Raw genomic sequence first — 20,288 nt, forward strand, 5'->3', positions numbered from 1 at the left:
CTGACACTTCCCTTCCCTTCCTGTCTCAATCTCTGGTGATAGACTGTCCACCAATATCCATTACAAACCCACCGACACCCACAGCTATCTCGACTACAGCTCCTCACACCCCACTTCCTGTAAGGACTCCATCCCATTCTCTCAGTTCCTTCGCCTCCGTCGCATCTGTTCCGATGATGCTACATTCAAAAACAGTTCCTCTGACATGTCCTCCTTCTTCCTTAACCGAGGTTTTCCACCCACGGTCGTTGACAGGGCCCTCAACCGTGTCCGGCCCATCTCCCGCGCATCCGCCCTCACTCCTTCTCCTCCCTCCCAGAAACATGATAGGGTCCCCCTTGTCCTCACTTATCACCCCACCAGCCTCCGCATTCAAAGGATCATCCTCCGCCATTTCCGCCAACTCCAGCATGATGCCACTACCAAACACATCTTCCCTTCACCCCCCTTATCGGCATTCCGTAGGGATCGCTCCCTCCGGGACACCCTGGTCCACTCCTCCATCACCCCCTACTCCTCAACCCCCTCCTATGGCACAACCCCTTGCCCACGCAAAAGATGCAACACCTGCCCCTTCACTTCCTCTCTCCTCACCGTCCAAGGACCCAAACACTCCTTTCAAGTGAAGCAGCATTTCACTTGCATTTCCCCCAACTTAGTCTACTGCATTCGTTGCTCCCAATGTGGTCTCCTCTACATTGGAGAGACCAAACGTAAACTGGGCGACCGCTTTGCAGAACACCTGCGGTCTGTCCGCAAGAATGACCCAAACCTCCCTGTCGCTTGCCATTTTAACACTCCACCCTGCTCTCTTGCCCACATGTCTGTCCTTGGCTTGCTGCATTGTTCCAGTGAAGCCCAACGCAAACTGGAGGAACAACACCTCATCTTCCGACTAGGGACTTTACAGCCTTCCGGACTGAATATTGAATTCAACAACTTTAGGTCGTGAGTCCCCTCCCCCATCCCCACCCCCTTTCTGTTTCCCCCTTCTCTTTTTTTTTTTTCCCAATAAATTATAAAGATTTTCCTTTTCCCACCTATTTCCATTATATAAAATAAAAAAAAAAAACCACTAGAGCTATACCTTGAGTGCCCTACCATCCATTCTTAATTAGCACATTCGTTTAGATAATATCACCAACTTTATCTTTAACACCTATGTGTTCTATTGTACTATTGTTGTTGACATCTTTTGATATTCTGCTTCTATCACTGCTTGTTTGTCGCTACAACCACACCAACCCCCTCCACCTCTCTGTCTCTCTATCTCTCCGCCCCCCACACACACACCTTAAACCAGCTTATATTTCAGCTCTTTCCTGGACTCGAACTCAAGTTCTGTCGAAGGGTCATGAGGACTCGAAACGTCAACTCTTTTCTTCTCCGCCGATGCTGCCAGACCTGCTGAGTTTTTCCAGGTAATTCTGTTTTTGTTATGGAATAAACTATCTGGCTATCTGAAGGAGGCAACTATAAAAAATGAGGATTTGTAAGATGCATATAAGACAATAAGACGTAGGAGCAGAAGCAGACCATTCAGCCCCTTGAGTCTGCCCTGCCATTCAATGAGACCATGGCTGATCTGATAATCCTCAACTCCGCTTTCCTGCCTTTTCCCCATAACCCTTGATTCCCTTACTGATTAAAAATCTGTCTAACTCAGTCTTGTATATACCTAAAGACCCAGTCTCTACAGCCCTCTGCGGTAAAGAATTCCGCAGATTCACGACCCTCAGAGAAGAAGTTCCTCCTCATCTGTCTTAAATAGGCAACCCATACTCTGGGATTAAGCTGTCTGGTCCTAGACTCTCCCAAAAGGGGAAACAACCTCTCAGCATCTACCCTGTCAAGCTCCCTGAGAATCTTATATGTTTCAATAAGGTAGCCTCTCATTTTTCTAAACTCCAATGAGAACAGGCTTAACCTACTTAACCTCTCCTCATAAGAAAATCCCTCCATTCTCAGGATCAACCTAGAGCAGCTTTTTCTGGTCGGCGAGCGGGGGCGGAGCCCGCTCATCGACGCGTAAAATGACGCGGGGTAACGTTGAGCATATGTCCCAACTCTCCCTGTGTCATTTAGATTTTCAGTTTGACGGGTGCGCAACCGACTCAGCTGTGCGCCCGCCAACCTGTCATCAGCCTATTAAGGCCATTAAAAAAGTAATTGAAATGATTAATGGATCTGCCAGTCCAACCTTAAGGTTGTCGGGCAGGCAAAGAGCCCAGGCGGCCTTCAGAAAAAGCAGGAAACCTCATCCATGGGCGGGATGAGGTTTCATGAGGGATTTAAAATTTTCGGAATATTTTTAAATAAAAGTAATGGACATGTCAGGAAAATTTTTCCTAACCTTTAAAAATTTTTATAACTTCAACCGATCTCCCTGAGGCGGCACTTTGCCTCAGGGAGATCTGTGCGCTCTTTCACATGCAGGCGCAAAAGAGCTAACTCCCAGCTCAGGGAATCCCTCCCCCCGGCCCGCACAGGTAGTGCTCAGCGCTTCCAAGCAGACATCACACTGGGCAGGCCTTAACTGGCCCGCCCACATAAAATGACGGCGCACCCCCAACTGGGGGCGCCGATCGGGAACCCACCTGCCCGCGCCTGCACCTGCACAACCCCCCTGACGGGGGAAAATGCTGCCTCTTGTGAACCTTCTCTGAACTGCCTCCAATGCCAGCATACCTGTCCTTAGATTAGGGGACCAAAACTGTTCACCTTATTCTAGGTGTGGTCTAAGTAGTGCCTTGCATAGTTTTAGCAAGATGTCCCAATTTTTATACTTCATTCCCTTTGAAATAAAGACCAACATTCCTTTTGCATTCCCTATTACCTGCTGAATTACCTTTGTTGTTAGCTTTTTGGGATTCATGCATGACGACTCTCAAATCCCTCTGTGCTGCAGCTTTCCACAGTCTTTCTCCATTTAAATAATATTCAGCTCCTTTATTCTTCTTGCCAAAGTGCATAACCTCATATTTTCCCACATTATATTCTATCTGCCAAGTTTTTGCCCACTCACTTAACCTGTCTATATCCCTCTGTAGACTCTTTGTGTCATCCTCACCACTTGCCTTCCCACCTATTTTTGTGTCATCCGTAAACTTGGCTATAGTACATTCATTTCCCTCATCCAAGTCATTAATATATATTGTTACTAACTGTGGCCCCCGCACTGATCCCTGTGGCACTCCACTAGTTACAGCTTGCAATCCTGAACATGCCCCCCTTATCCCAACCCTCTGTCTTTTATTAATTAGCCAATCCTCTATCCATGCTAAGATACAATACTATGGGCTCTTATCTTATTAAGTTGCCTTATGTCAGGTACCTTATCAAATGCCTTTTGGAAATCCAAATATATTATACCTACTGGTTCCCCTTTACCTATCCTGCTTGTTACTTCCTCAAAGAATTCTAATAAATTTGTCAGGCATGGTTTCCCCTCCATGAAGCCATGCTGACTCTGTTTGATTATATTATGCATTTCTAAATGCTCTGCTATTACATCCTTTATAATAGACTCTGACATTTTGCCAATGATGGAGGTTAAGCTAACTGGCCTCTGGTTACCTGTCTTTTGTCTCCCTCTCTTTTTGAATAAGGGCAGTTTTCCAATCTTCTGGGACTTTTCCAAAATCTAAGGATTCTTGGGAGATTACTACCAGTGCATCCACTATCTGTGTAGTTACTTCCTTAAATTTCCTAGGATGCAACCCCCATCAGGTCCAGAGCACTTATCGGTCTTTAGCCCCATTAGTTTCCCTAGTACTTTTTCTTTAGTGAAAATGTATTTATTTCCTCCCCCCTCCATTTGCCCCTTGATTATTTAGTATTTTTGGAATGCTATTAGTGTCTTCTACCATGAAGACGGATGCAAAGTATTTATTCAACTCCTCTGCCATTTCCTGGTTCCCCATTATTATTTCCCCAGCCTTGTTCTCTAAGGGGCCTATGTTCACTTTGGCCTCTCCCTCCCTTTTTATATATTTAAAGAAGCTCTTACTTTCTGTTTTTATATTACTTGCTAGTTTACCCTCAAAGTTTTTTTTCTCCCTGTTTACTATTTTTTGGGTCACCTTTCATTGGTTTTTAAAACTTTCCCAATCCTCTGGCTTACCACTAATCTTTGCCACATTGTATGTTTTTCCTTTCAATTTGATTCTATCCTTAACTTCCTTGGTTAACCATAGTTCGTTTATCCCCTTCCTAGATTCCTTCTTCCTCACTGGGATATATCTTTGTTGTGAATCATGAACTATTTTCTTAAATGTTTACCATTGTTCATCAACTGTCTTTTCTGCTAAACTCCTTTCCCAGTCCACTCCAGCCAACTCTCTCCTCATTCCATTGTAATTACCCTGATTTAAGTTTAGCACAGTTGTTTCCAACCCAAGTTTCTCATTCTCAAACTGAATGCTAAATTCAACCATGTTATGGTCACTGTTTCCTCGGGGGTCTTTTACTCTGAGATCATTTATTAAACCTGCCTCATTACACATTACCAGATCCAAAATAGCCCGATCCCTGGTTGGATCTTACTACTGTTCTAGGAAACTGTCCGGAAAACACTCTATGAATTCTTGCTCATGGCTACCACTGCCAATTTGATTTTCCCAATCTACATGAAGATTAAAGTCACCCATGATTAATGTTCTGCCTTTTTTACATGACCTTAGTACCTCCTGATTTATTCTCTGTCCTACAGTATAGCTACTGTCAAGGGGCCTATAGACTACTCCCACCAGTGTCTTCCCTTTGTGACTTCTTACCTCCACTCATATGGATTCTACATCCTGCGATCCAGGATCATTTCTTGCTATCGTACTTATTCCATCTTGTATTAACAAAGCTACCCTGCCACCCTTTCCTTCCTGCCTGTCCTTTCAAAAAGTCACATACCCCTGAATATTTAGTTCCCAGCTTTGATCTCCTTGTAATCATCTCTCCGTAATGGCTATAAGATCATACCTAATAACCTCTATTTATGCCATTAATTCATCTATTTTGTTCCAAATACTATGTTCATTTAAGTAAAGAGCCATTAATTTTGCCTTTTTACCGTTTCTCCCCCCTTTGACCCAATCTGCTGCTTTTATTTATGTTTGTACATCCTGTCCCTTCCTGTCACACTCTGGGTATCATTACCTAAATAGCTGCCCTGCAAGGCTGCCATATTCTTTTGCTTTGTAAGCCTATGCATCCTCTCTCCAGAACCCTCCCCTCTCTATTTAATTTAAAGCCCTCTCTACAGCCCTAGTTATTTGGTTCGCCAGGACACTGGTCCCACCGGAACAGCTCCCTTCTACCCCAGTACTGGTGCTAGTGCCCCATGAACTGAAACCCATTCCTACCACACCAATCTCTGAGCCACGCATTTAACTCCTTGACTTTATTTACCCTATGCCAGTTTGCCTGCGGCTCAGGTAGTAATCCTGAGATTATTGCCTTGGAGGTTCTGCTTTTTAATTTAGCTCGTAACTGTTCAAATTCTTTCAGCAGAACCTCCTTTCTAGTCCTATCAATGTCATTGGTACCAACATGGACAACGTCAACTGGATCCCTCCCCTCCCACCCCAAGTTCCTTTCTACTCCTGAGGAGATGTCCTTAACCTTCCACTGGGAAGGCAACACAGCCTTTGGGACTCACGCTCATGGCTGCAAAGAAGAGTATCTATCCCCCTTATTATACTGTGCCCTACCACAACTATGTTCTTATTTCCTCCCCCCACTTGAATCGCTCCCTGTACCATGGCGCTGTGATCAGTTCGCACATCCTCCCTGCAGTCCCCACTCTATCCATACAGCTTGTAAAAACCTCATAACTGTTGGACAGTTGCAGGGGTTGAGGCTTATCGAATGCTACCTCCTGGGTCCCCATACCTGCTTCACTTGCAATCACACGCTCCTGTCTGTGATCAGAGACCAAATTTGAATGACCTAATCCTGGAGTGAAGTGTGCAGGTAACTTTCCCCTCCCTGATCTGGTGCAATGTCTGCAGCTCAGACTCCAGCTGCTCAACTTGGACTTGAAGTTCCTCGAGCTGCAAACCCTTACTACAGAAGTGTTGCTCTGGATCACCTTGGTGTCCAGCAGTCTCCACATGCTGCAGCAGCAACACATCACTATCGTATTTAATTTATTAATTAATTGCTCTAGTATCCCAGCTCTTTACACTTTAAGAATCACCTGCTCTTTACACTTTATTGTAATTATTTTTTTACACCAGTATCCATTCTATACTTAACAAGCTTTTTTCAATAAAAAGAGCAATAAAAGACTAGAGACCTAAACACAAACTAAAGACCTTACTTTTACTTTAAAGCCTAGAAACACTCACCAATCAGCTCCTCTCCACGCCCTTTTCCCTCTTGTGCTCTTTAATGGACTCTTATCTCTCTCTCTCTGCACTCTTTAATGGCCTTGCGCCTCTCTCTCCATGCTCTTTAGTGGCTTCTTGCCTTTTACTCCCGTGCTCTTTAATGGCCTCTCATCTCTCTCTCTCTCTTTTTCTCTCAGTGCTCTTTAATGGCCTCCCACCTCTCTCTCTCTGCACTCTTTAATGGTCTCTCACCTCCCTCTCCACAGTCTTTACCGGCCTCTCGTTTCCCTCTTTCTCTCTGCAGTCTGTAATCGCCTCTTTCCTCTTTCTCCATGTTCTTTAATGGCCTCTTGCCTCTCTCTCTGCACTTTTTAATGGCCTCTCACCTCTCTCTCTGCATTCTTTAATGGTCTCTTTCCTCTCTCTCCATGCTCTTTAATGGCCCCTTTCCTCTCTCTCTGTGCTCTTTAATGGTCTCTTTCCTCTCTCTCCATGCTCTTTAATGGTCTCTCACCTCTCTCCCTATATTCTTTAATGGTCTCTTGCCTCTCTGTCTGTGCTCTTTAATGGTATCTCCTCTCTCCCCGTGCTCTTTGATGGCTTCTCCCCTCTCTCTCTGCATTCTGTAATGGCCTCTTCCCTCTCTCTCCACGCTCTTTAATATTTTGAATACCTACTTAGCATGGGAAGTGATTGGGTGGCCTTACTTTGGCAGCTTTCCAAAGGTCTCCCATTTTCTTTCTCATTTTGGAGCCATAGGGGAGATTTTCTGATTTAGATAGAAAATCACAGAGTTGAGGTGTGCAATTATCCAAAATGCACTCCGGGGGGTTGCTTAAATGTAAATACTTCCCCCATAGATTCTTGACTAACGAGGGATTCAAAGGTTATCAGGGGTAGGCAGGAATGTGGAGTTGAGTCCACAACTTGATCAGTCATTATCTTCCTGAACGGCGGCGCAGGTTTGAAGGGTCGAATGGCCTATTCCTGCTGCTAATTCATATGTTCATATGCCCTCAGTACAATGGATTCAACCTTTAACCAGGGAGAGCATTTGAAGGCCAAATACAGCAGCCATCCTTTGGTTATATTCAAGCAGCTGTACTTTAGCTTCTGCATCTCTAAACCTTGAGCTTAATAATGCATCTTCTTGAATGCTGTCATCGTGGCCACACTGCTTTCAGTTCACAATGCTTTCTGCTGGCCGAACCAACCAAGTGGGCACTTAAATTCCTGTTGCAGCCCTTTACAAGGCAGCAGCTGTACAGCAAAGGTCTTTCAACTGTCTAAATGCTCCTGCAAGCATACAGATGGGAGTTCATGATTGGTTCAAGCCCAGAAATCCTGGTGGATTGGCTGCATGTAAAATGTCTACTCTCTTCCTATAGCACTAAGCAAAAATAAGATTTATCCAATGGAGACAGATGTCTTTTATTGAGTCCCTTAATTCCAGTTTATGCCTAAATTCGCTCAATTGCTTTATTAGGACACTAGGTGGCACACCTGGCCCAGGTCAGGTGGAACATGACTTAACTCCGCACTGAATAATCAAATGTTAGGAATAAGACTTATCATGAATAAACCTATTTAAATAATTTGCTCTCTGATTAACTTAAAGGATATGGTATAAAAGACGATCCTTGCAAATCAAAATGAATTTCATTTCAAATGAGTTGGTAGAATTGCATACGGCTTTTATTGTGACCATCCTTTGAAGTGTTTACATTATCTCATTTGTTGTGGGAGCATATTGTTTAAACCTCTGAGTTAAGTTCAATTCAAACATTCTTTTCTAATAATTCATGGAAATACTTGCTGCACCTTCTCCTTGACATCATATTCTCACATGTATCTAAACTAACAGACATCAGGTTAGAATCTGAGGCACTACACTTTCAAAAAGGAACAGTCTCTTCAAAAATAGCTACAAAGTATTTGTAATAAAAATAATGTAAGTGTTTTCTGTGTTTTTTTTTCAATCTGCTGCTTCCTTCAGTCTCCTATGCTCTCATGTACGATTTATGGGTTAAAAGTCAGTACTAGCAGGAAGGAAGGTGAACGCATACCCAAGAATTTTCTGTACAGTGAGGTAGCTGGAGACAGAAAACCAGTAGAACGCCCAATGCTCTGGTTGAAAATGCTTGCAAGCATGACTTGAAAGCCCTAAACATTGATTTTCACGCCTGGTAGACACTAGCTTCAGGCAGAGGAAAATGCCAACATCACCTGTGGGCTCGTGTGCGCCACCATCAGGATCGGCAGCCAAAGCAGCTTGACAACAGCCACCAACACTGAGAACAACAACTCACAATGATACCTGAAAAGCACTTCATATGCAGCACTTGTGGCAAAACCTGTCTCTCATGGATTGATCTCTTCAGCCATCAAGTGCACCATATGAAGGTACCCCATCCCCAACAGATTTGATTTGCTGCATGTTCATCATCTTACGTTGATGGAGGGATGCTAACACCTGCAGCACCTGCAAGCTTCCAGTGCCTCATACTGGTGGTCATATTAGATTTTTGAGGCTAGAAAATGCATAATGGAAGGCTACTCAACCACAGGTAGCATCACCTCAAAGCCTGACATTATCCTGTTCAGCCCATGCAGCTCTGATGTCTGCTGCTAGGAGGCTATCCGGTTAATTTTTGCAATAATTTTCCACCCCCAATCTGGTTGACAATGCCTTGTAGAGAATCTCAGGTGTGAGCTCACCTCACACCTCTGTGAGTCAGCGTACTGACACCACAGTATGTTGCTTCTCACAACCTATTATCTTCCCTTATGTGGTTAAAGTTTTTAGAGGCTTAATCAAAACAAACTTTTTCTCCAAAAAGAACAGACTTGTCTTCAACTGGATAAGATTTCTGTGGGAAATCAGTGCAAAGTAAAATTAAAGACATACCATTGGTTCCAATATGGAAGGCTAGTCTCTGTGCTAAGGGTCAACATGGATATGTTTGTCACCGAATGCAGGGTAGTGATTTTGCAAATCTGTGCACCTTTGACATTGCACAAATGCTCAAGGTTGCACTTATTTACGCTCAATTGTAAGACAGTTGACTGTTAACAATTTTGTCAGTTGATAAAAAAAGATTTCTGAGTTATCTCAATAACTTCAAATTATGCTAATCATCTTATAAAAGTATCTTTCAATCACAACCATAAGTCAACTGTAGCCAAAGGCTATAATGTTACCACTTTCTTTGGCTAATGTATATTTCAGCTGAACCCAGCTAAAGTTGGCCAATTAATCACTGTAGGCAGCACTTTGGGCATTTTTGGCTCCTGGCATTCTTTACATAGCCATAGCATGTAAACGAAGTACTTCACAGATCATATTTAATTTGCATCCCAAATGCAACATGATTCCTCAAGAGGTTATAAAGAGAGTTGTTTGAATTAGCTCATGCAGTGGGATTAGAGCTATTAACTCGTTTTCCTGATGCACATGCCAAGCTTTTTTTTATTAAAGCTATATTGATTACGACACTTATCATTCCTGAATGTCAATTTTCCCATTTTGCAGTCCCAAATGTCCTAGGGAAAATAGAAGCAGGCAGCAATTTTATATATAGTTGACTATGAAGTGCATAAAGGGTTTATATTCAACAAGTAGCTCCAACTCAGGATGGAAATCTAAACCAAATTCCTAAACTCAGGTACAAAAATTTGATAATAATAGGTGGAGGTGATAGATTGACTTTAATCTCCTGATGGTAGCATTTTTTAACATTGAAAATTGGATGTAGTTTGGCTATGCCCCTGAGCTTTCACACCTATAGGCTGTCACAAAGGGGTCAATTGAGAATATAGGGAAGTATACAATAAGAAGAGGCATTCAGCTTATCAAACTTAATGTCTCAACAGATTATTGAAAACTTGCCCCATCACCAACTCCTCTCAAGGAGAGCAAATAACAGCACACAGAAACCTAGTATAAAATCCTATAGACTCCTGCATCTTAGAACTGAGAATAACCTTTATGAACGTTCCTCACAGTCCACACATAAATTACAATATACAGGGAAATTTATCTACAATATTGTCAATTTTTAACTCCAACATAAATCTTCAGGATGCAGCTAATTCCAGTTTGTAAATGGTTTCACTAAGATAAAAGTAAAATAGTACGGATGCTGGAAATCTGAAACAAAAACAAAAAGCGCTGGAAAAATTCAACAGGTAAAACAAGCATCTGTGGAGAGAAAGACTGAGTTAATGTTTTGACTCCATATGACTCTTCTTCAGAACTATCACTGGCCTTCTATACAGCTTCACCTGTCCCACCACCCTTAAACAGTATATATTTCACCATTTTTACTTCTCTTTAGATCTGAAGAAGTCATACGGACTCGAAACGTTAATTGTCTTTCTCTCCACAGACGCTCTCAGACCTGCTGAGTTTTTCCAGCACATTTTGTTTTTGTTGCAAATGGTTTCTTTTTGGTGTCAGACACTTAACAGGCAGCATCTGTGGGGACAGAAACAGTGCTAACTTTTCAGGTCAGAACTGACATCAACATGAAACCTTAACCCTATTTCTCTCTCCATGGATGCTGCTGGACCTGCTGAGTGACACAAGCATTTTCTGTTTTTATTTCCTATTCCCAGCATCCACAGCATTTTTCCTTCCCATTGTTTCAGTCGATTTCTCACGTTCAAGACTTTAAGGAGAAGTTGAATCATCGACTTCAACATATAATGAACACAGGTACATAGGTGTAGAAATAGTCCATTTAACACTCTGAACTTGTTCCGCCAATCAATGACATCATGGCTGATCTATGAAATAACTCCATGGACCCACTTTGCCCCATGTCCCTTAATTCCTTTGGTTCATGAATAAGATTTTGAGGGGGCTAGACAGGGTAGATGCTGAGAGGCTGTTTCCCCTGGCTGCAGAGTCTAAAACAAGGGGCCATAGTCTCAGGATAAGGGATCGTTTAGTACCGAGATGAGGAGAAATTTCTTCACTCAGGATTGTGAATCTTTGGACTTCTCTATCCTAGGGACCTGAGGATCCTCAGTCAGTGAGTATATTCAAGGCTGAGATAGATGGAATTTTAGACATTAAGGAAATCAAGGGATATGGTTTTTGGGCAGGAGAGCAGAACTGAGGTCTAAGATCAGCAATGAACGGTGAAGCAGGTTTGAGGGGATCTTTGGTCTATTCCTGTTCCTTTTCTTATGTTCTTAACAGAAATATATCAATCTCAGATTTAAAATTATTAATTGCCTCCTCATCTATTTGCAGAAAAAAGTTCAAAGCTCCTTTGCACAAAGAAGTGTTTCCTAATTTCACTCCTGTCCCCTAGTACTAGATTCCCCAACCAGTGGAAATAGTTGCTTTTCATCACTTCAGCCAGAGTTTTCTGGCTCTGTTGGGATTGGGTGTCATGACAAGCAGGGGGGACTAATATGGAGAAAAGACCAAAAATCAGTTTTACACTGTCATGAAACCAGTTTGCAATTGTCTGCTCCACCCGTCAATGGCAGGCTGCATTTCCCACTGCTGCACATCAGGCATGTCATTTTAATATATTTGCATCTAATTATAAGTGCTGCTCACCAGAATCATCCCCCCACATCAAACTTACCGCCCACTTTGGTGTGACTTCAGGACAGCATGCTTCACGAGTGCCTTTAAAAGGCGTCCACCCGTGCAGTGCCGGGGCAAGGGCTCCAGTGTGGGGTAGGTTAGGGGTGGGGGTGGGCGGGGGAAAGGCAGCACAGACTGAAGGAAATACTCAAGCACATGGTGAGGAGGGGTGGGGGGAGGACGGGGTGGTGAAGGAAGCGTTTACACTGTTCAGCAGCAGCTCCATTAACCTGCATAGAGTTGGGCCTCTGAAGCTTTTCTGCCCACTCAAGTAAAGCAAAAGCATGGAAGTGCAACCAGATGCTCCAGAACATTTCACCCCTCGGGTGGAGACTGCAAATTAATGTGTGTTTTAGGGAGCAGCAGAGCAATTGGCCGACTGGGCAAGTTGTACAATCCCTTTGCAATAGGTGGCTATGGAGCACTCACTGGTGGAGGCTCTCATAGCCCCATGCAATGTCTTTATTAGGGTTTGGATCAGTACCCAATGGTTCAAACTAACAGCACAGCCTTGCAGCGTGGGTTAGGAGAATGCCTGTGCCTGAGCTGAGAGCACAGCATGCAGTCCAGTGGCCAAGGCTGCCGCCAATCAGTCAAGTGGAGTGGGGCGGAGGTGGATGGGGTTTTGGACAGTCAATGAGCGCACTACACATTGACCATCTAAGTGGTGGCCAGCACTTTCCTGAATGTGTGAAGGGGCTTCAGACCCTAACCAAGCGAGGTTCTTAGTACATCTGTGCTAACCCATGCATCCCTCTCTTTGATCCTGCAGGAGTAGAACATCAAGATCACGGAACCTGGTGATTTAGTGGTATGCCTCATGGCTTACAGAGACCAGAGAAGAAAAAAGAAGAGCGGTGGAGTCGCCTGGCTTGGCAAAGGGAGGAGCACCTCCCTCAAGATGAAGGGGCGACAGGGCCTGCTGTGCACATAACTGAAGATCCACACTAGAACCTCATTTTCAAAATGCCTATTCTTTGCTTCACCAAAGTCTGGGTCATGGCATGAGCCTCGTTCTCCTGTGTCTCTGCTGTATTCTGAGGCAGCCACATAGGCATCATCAGCCAAGTCCTCTGTAGGTGGACTTGCCCCTGAGTTAACATTGCGTTCTGTGGTTATGTCCTGTGCCTCTTTAATGGGTGGTTAAAGGCTGGCATTCTGAGTGTATAATGTATTCTAAACCAGTTTCACAGAATAAAAAAAAAATCCTCATAGACATTAATAAATAGATAAGGATTTAGCTTCGTAAAATAGTAGATTGCATTGAAATATTCACTAGAGGAGAAAAGAGTGGGTGCAGACCTGCAGCAGTGGGATAAAGTCTTCCTGCTCTAGGTAGTTACAGCCTGGTTTGGCAAGAAGATAAACAAACTTAGATGCATCATCGTGGCAGCTCTGCAGCACTCTGTGAAAGATACAACCATTGCATTTATTACTTTGGGACAGTAAAAGAACTCACACCATTGTAAAGATAAACAAATGATACTGTCCTAGATTTTTTAAAGTTTAATCTTATACTTATGTCCTCATACTACACCATAAAAATAGTCTATTTCTATCTAATAGGTCCCAGAAGAAATCTTGCATGGCTCTGGGAATGAGCAGGTGTGGGATCTAGTGTGATATCTCTTTTAAGGATCTGACACAGACACGATGGGCTTAATGCCCTCCTTCTGTGCCATGTGATTCTATGATCCCTTCATAATTTTTAAACAGCTCTATCAAATCACCCCATAATCTTGATCCTCTGTTCTGACAAAAACAGCCCTTGTTTTTGGTTTTCCTTTGTGTTTGTATTTTCTCACAGGCTAGTGAATCTGCTCTGTACTTTTGCTGCTCTCTGAGGTAATGATAAATTATATCAATGCAAGTTCTTTCTTATCATCGAATCTTGGCTCTCAATTAACCAAAAAACAAGTTTAACGTTAAGGTGAGGTGAAAAATCGAACCTCATCTGCCTGCTCGGGTGTTTGTGAAAGATCCCATGATAGTATTTCAAAAAAGAGCAGGGGAGTTAACCCCGGTGTCCTAGCCAATATTTATTCCTCGATCATCATTATAAAAAATAGAATATCTGGTTATTATCACATTGCGGTCGGTGGGAATTTGCTGTGTGAATATTGGCTGTTGCGTTTCCTACATTACAACAGTGACTACATTTCAAAAATAAAGTGCTTCATTGAGAGGTCTAGTGGTCATAAAAAACAGTATATAAATGGAAGCCTTTATTTTTCTTTTATTTTTACACAGTTGTCACTTATTGAGGCTATCAGTTAAATTGGTAAAGTTAATATGTAAGGCAAAGCTGCCTACATTGTTCCCTAACGGTATGCCTTAGAGACAACTTCAAAAATCTAACAATCCTCTACTGCACCAGTGTAAATTTTTCCATTTCTCATTTCAGCCTTGTAGCTTTTTTGAATGAGGTTAACAAGAATTATGGCCATTTATTACAATGAAATGGATTTAAGGTACAGTTCCACTCAGTTGGAGCACCTACATCTGTCAGATAGTAAAACCTGTCATCCTATAGGTCCAAAGCAGATTCAAACAAGGTCCCAGAAGTAAAAGAGAAGTTTTATATCCATGGTAGCCTGTCTGTCAAGTGAAATTTGCATTTACACCTCAGTCTGTAAAGGTATATAAAGCAGTTTGACTTATACTAAGTAGCATGGTTTAGAATTTGCTGTGTGCTTCTGAGAGTAGGTTAAACTACTCAAATTGCTATTAGATCTATTTGACCTGTATGAAGGACATGGGAAGGTCATATTACAAGTGCAGTTGACACATCACTGCTTGGTGACAATAGGCTGTAACCAAATTCCCAGAACCTTTTATAGTTGCATTGGGCCAGCGGAAAACATTCATAACAAAGCCAAAAATATGAAAAGGCCATATTGCCCATTGCACCTTATCTGCCTTGTACCTTCCACGCCCCCAGGACACTGACTTTTACAATTAGAGAACACAGCCTGTGTCTCTGCCTCTACTAGCCAATCTGCAAGATTGTTGCAAACATACATAACTTTGAATAAAAATAATTACTTTCTAATGTCAGTGTGAAAATCATTTTGCATTAATTAAAATTTGTGCATTCCTTGACTAATCAAGTAATAACTTTGACAAACTGTAACTTTAAGGTAAAACTTGGAAACAGAAGGTAGAAATGTATACTGAGGGAGGAAGCTCTGAGAAATCCTTTGAAGGAGCTATGTTTGATATTGTATCAACTGGGGTTGGCAGGAAGTCCTAAAGACTAAAAGATAAATCAAAAGAAAAATACAAAAAAAAATCACTGCATAAGGAAAACCTCCAGATTTACTCAGTACAGATTGGCGGTTGAACTGACAAGAGACTTCCAGGATCATAGGACTCAGTACCACCAGTCCTTTGTTCTAGGATGGGGTTCCAATCCAGCCCAAATTGATAGCATGAAAGTCTTTCTCAGACAGCTGTAAGGGTACTGTAAAGCCACATTTAGGGCCAAGGGCAGGGTTAACTAAAAAAAATGAATGTGAATAGTAAAAATCTTTTGTCCACCCCCCACTCCCTTCACTTCATCTCTGGTGGCTGTGCCTTCAACTATCTAAAGCTTGACTTCTGGAACTCACTCCCTCTGCCTCTCTTCCTCTCCACTTCCATTTCTTCCTTGAAGGCTCATCTCAACAACAACAACCTCCATTTATATAGCACCTTTGGCATGTTCCAAGTGTTTCACGGAAGTGTTAGCATACAAAATTTAAGACCAATCCGCATAAGGAGATATTAGGACAGATGACCAAAAGCTTGGTCAAAGAGATAGGTTTTAAGGAGTATATTAAAGGAGGAGACAGAATTATAGAGACACAGAGGGTAAGGGAGGGAATTCCAGAGCTTAGTGCCTAGCTAACTGAAAGCATGGCTGCCAATGGTGGAGTGAGTAAAATCAAGGCACAAGAGGAGCAGGGCAAGTTTTTATTCACCCCTCCTAATATCTCCTTCTTTGTTTTGGAATCCATTTTTGTCTAATTAAGCTTCGGTGGAGCACCTTGGGATGTTTCTCTCTATTAATGACGCTACATAAATGCAAATTGTTGTTAGCCAACATAGCTGTGTTGAAATGATCTTTTCAACATAACTGAATCCTTATTGCAATAACTGAGCCTGCCTTAAAGCTTTGTGGAAAAGACTAGTTTGATGCCCCTCTAGGATAAATCTCTTTTAGGATTATTTGTCTTTTCTAAACAAAATGAAGGCAATTTCATTATATCTCAGTGCAAAAGCACCACCATGTAAAAATGGTAATTTATATTTTATACAACAAAATAAAACTAGTAAAAAATTTATTTGACTAGGTTAGCTGTGGTTCAGGGGTATTACTCTTGCCACGGGTTCAGAAGGTCATGACCTCAAACCCATTCCAGAGAGGGACATGAGCACATAATCCAGATTTACACATCTGTGCAGATGAGTGAGCACTGCGCTGGCCAAAATGCCATATTTCATTAAGCCTCGTCTGCTCTCTCTCAGGTGGGCTTAAATGATCCCCAGGTATTTTTCCAAGAACAGCGGGGTTCTCCTGGTATCCTGGCTTTATTTATCTCTCATTCAAGATCCCAAAACAGATTATTTGGTCATCTATCTCATTGCTGTTTGTGGAACCTTGCTGTGCGCAAATTGGAAGTCGCATTTCTACATTACAACACCTCAAAAAAAAAGCTTAATTAGCTGTAAAGGACTTGGGGATGTCCTGAGGTTGTGAAAGGCACTATAGGTGGTGCTAGTCTTTTCATTGTGTTTGTAGGGGGAAGTGTATGTATCTTTGTACAATTGCTGCTGGTGATTGTAATAGTGAAATGCAGGACACAGTAAATACTCACTTTCTCCACATCGCTACACAAGAGTGCACAGACGCAAATCCTGTCCGCTCCCCACCAGCAGATATGAACATGGGGGCTTTCCAGTATAAAGGACAGCCACATGCCTGGAAAAACAAAATCAAGTTTCAAATATCAATTCCTCATCATGGAGGCCTGCAGGGAACAATTAATCTTTGAATAAAACAGTCACAGCTATACTTAAAACAAAATGGGGCTTCCATTGGGATCCAGCTGATATTGGGTGTGGTAGAATAATGCTTTATTTCCCCAACTGCTCAACATTTTGAAATCTTCACCACATATACTGTCCTCTCACTTCTCTAATTTGGATCCAAATATGGCCCAAACAGTGGATTCTTTACAATGACAAGGTACTTTAAAAAAATACCATTTATTCACCAAGTTAACACAAGGGATTCTGGATTATATATAAGTCTGACATTGACGTGATGGTTTTTATGAAGCTGACTATTCCCAAATGAATATGTAGTGGCAGTAACAAAAGACATGGTACAGGTCTCAGCCCGGAGCTTCAATAAACCATTTCACTTTATTCATAGTTTATTATGATGTCTGGTAGAGAAGGAAGACAAGTTATAGTCAAAAACATAGGACTGCAGTTGAAGAAGATTTATGAAACATTTTGGCTTGTGGTAATACCCCCATTATGCTGTATCACTGGGTCACCTCACACCAATGTCAAGGGTTAAAAAGAAGCTCTTCTTCTAAATATTGCTTGCAATAGATTACTACTTGTTAAATGACAGATTCTGAGGGCAGAATTTTCAGTTCGACATGCGGGGGCAGGCCCTGAATGTCCACATGTAAAATGATGCACAGTGACGTCGAGTGAGCGTCCCAATGTCACCGCGTGCCATCGCGATATTTCACTGGGTGGGTGCATGATGAAGTCCAACACGCGCCTACCATTAATTAACGGGCCAGTTAAACCCCTTTAGTCTTCAATTGACGGCGATTTTTAGGTGCCCGTGCGATCTTTGGGTTGGCACACGGGTACAATAGGCAGGCGGGTAAGAGACTTTTCTATGAACCTCATCCACCGGCGGGATAAGAGGGCTCAGTGGGGTCGTCAATCTGCTTTGTGGAGTATTTATTGGAGAAAGTATTTTAAACTTGCCTGTATGATCTGCAGTAGTTCAGAGCGAATTCCAGCAGCTTTCTGTGTACTTTGAACCTTCAGGTCAGCACTCTGCAGTCAGGAATCTTTTGCAGGCCTGTAGCTTTCAGGAAGCCTCCCCTTAGCCTGGGTATGGGATCTGACATGTCCACTGGAGGAGGAAGGGAGGGCTAGAAGGAGAAGGAGGCCAGGAGTGCACATTTAGCCACCAGGGGAGCCACCTTTGGGAGGACAGGCATATGCACAAGGGGCGTAGGGCCAAGATGTAGTCCAAGGTGGAAGGGGCTGCAGAAGACGCCACTATCCTGCTGCCAGGGTATACAGGCAGCGAAGTAGTTACCTCAATATGTCTGAGGTGCAGTGCCGAAGTAAGCTCCAACTGTCAAGGGAGACAATGAACTATATCTGTCAGATGATAGGGCCTGCCTGAGATCTCCCCTAACTGTGTGGGCGGACACCCCATGCCAGCGACTCTGAGGGTCACAGCTGCCCTTAACTTCTATGCCTGTGGCTCCTTCCAGGGCTTGGTGGGTGATCTTTGCGTTGTCTCCCAATCAGCTGTCCACACTCATATCAAGCTGACGCTCTGTTCAGTCGTGCATTGACCTTCATCCACTTCCGTTGGGACCAGGCAAGCCAGACACAGCGAGCCAAAGGCTTCGCAGCCATTGCTGGCTTCCCCCGCACCCAGGGTGCTATAGACTGTACACATGTGGCCATCAAGGCACCAGCAGGTGAGCCCGTCAACAGGAAGCGCTTCCACTCCATGAACGTGCAGATAGTGTGTGATCACAGGATGCAGATTCTACAAGTTTGTGCTAGGTTCCCAGGCAGCTCCCACGTGCCTACATCCTCAGACACTCCCAGGTGCTGGGGCTCCTCAGTGCTCCGGCTCGGCTGGATGGATGGCTGCTGGGTGACAAGGGCTATCCCCTCAGAAGGTGGCTCATGACGTCATTCCGCTATCCAAAATCAGAAGCTGAGCATCGGTACAATAGGAGCCACGCCTCCACAAGGGCTGTGGTGGAGAGAACCATCGGTCTTCTCAAGATGTGCTTCCGATGCCTGGACCGCTCAGGGGGCGCACTCCAGTACCCTCCAGATCATGTCTCGGTGAGCGTAGTTGCATGCTGCGCTCTCCACAATCTTGCGCTGGAAAGGGGGGACGCAGTGGATGAAGATGTCGATGCAGTGGCTGTGGCTGCACATGATGAGTCCAGCACTGATTCTGAGGATGAACATACACAGGGAAATACTGAAGGGGTAGATGCTGACCTGGGACTACACCAAGGAGGCAGGGACACCCGGGAGGCTTTAATCCAACAAACCTTCAGCTAGCTCCACACAAATGGATCAGCAGGACCAGCCTTGCCTGGTACTTCCATACCCGACACCTAAGTGCAAAATCTGCCAGGTCATATGCAGGAACTAAGGGCCTTGTACATAAATTTGAATGTCCAAACAAACACTCATGACAGTTTTCTTAAACATACACATGCAGAACAAACGAGCCACCCTCAGCCATGGTCACACATCTGAATTTTAATTTTCAAATCAGATGTTTTCCCAATTATTAAACAATACTGTAATCAAGCAAAAAGAAATCCTAAATCCCTAATCTCAGGCCAACACAAAAACACCAGTGAGAAACCCCTGGTGTGCCTAATGTGCCTTATGTTTACGTTTCTGGTGCTACGTCTTGGTGCTGCCACATCACTGGAAGTGGCTTGTGAGACAGCCTGCTGACTCTGCTGTCCTGTTGGTCTCGATGACCTTGGCGGCCGTCCTCTGGCCCGTGGAGCCTGTGCTGGCCCTGCCTGAGAGGGATCTGCCAGTTCCACAGCTGGCATCTCCCCAGTCGCCGCAGCCTCACCGGATGATACGGTCACTGGATGAGGGGCGGAGGAGCTGCCGCCCTCATCCGGAGCGCCCTGAGAGGAGCTTGCAGAGACAACAGACAGCTGCTGCACCAATGTGAGGTTGCTCTGGACCTCCCTGCTCACCGTCGATGGATGGGCAACGAGCTGGGAAGCTTGATGCCTACACCATCTTCCACATTGGCACTGACCAGCTGAGGCCAATGCCAGTGTGAGGGCTTGCTGGTCAGAGTGCATTCCCAGGAAGCCCTGATGGGTCTCCTGGAAGAGCCTCTCCACGAGAGTCATCACTCTCTCCATGGAGGATGCATGGCACTCGGACATGAGGCTCATTGCTTCAGCGAGCATCTGCATAGACTCCTCCACCACGGAGACCAAGTAAAGCATAGCCTCATGTATCTCTCCCAGATGCTCCTGAACACCTGGCTGCATTTCCTGCAGCTGCTGCTTCGTGGACAACTCCAGAACCACATCATCAGGCAC

The 20,288-nt window shown here is 43.8% G+C and overlaps 1 protein-coding gene across 3 annotated transcripts in view; it reads right to left on the reverse strand.

The window, feature by feature from the left end:
* ppp2r3a (protein phosphatase 2, regulatory subunit B'', alpha) overlaps window positions 1-20,288 on the reverse strand; it is a 421,139-nt gene that overhangs the window by 51,899 nt on the left and 348,952 nt on the right. For all 3 annotated transcript variants that reach the window (XM_041173201.1, XM_041173211.1, XM_041173221.1), the window contains 2 exons: window positions 16,791-16,894; window positions 13,234-13,336 (listed from right to left, as the gene is read on the reverse strand). In XM_041173201.1, the coding sequence (XP_041029135.1) occupies window positions 13,234-13,336; window positions 16,791-16,894 (207 nt within the window). The remainder of the gene's footprint in view (window positions 1-13,233; window positions 13,337-16,790; window positions 16,895-20,288) is intronic.

This window comes from Carcharodon carcharias, chromosome 2 (assembly GCF_017639515.1).
Source record: "Carcharodon carcharias isolate sCarCar2 chromosome 2, sCarCar2.pri, whole genome shotgun sequence".
In the NCBI taxonomy this organism is placed as follows: Eukaryota; Metazoa; Chordata; class Chondrichthyes; order Lamniformes; family Lamnidae; genus Carcharodon; species Carcharodon carcharias.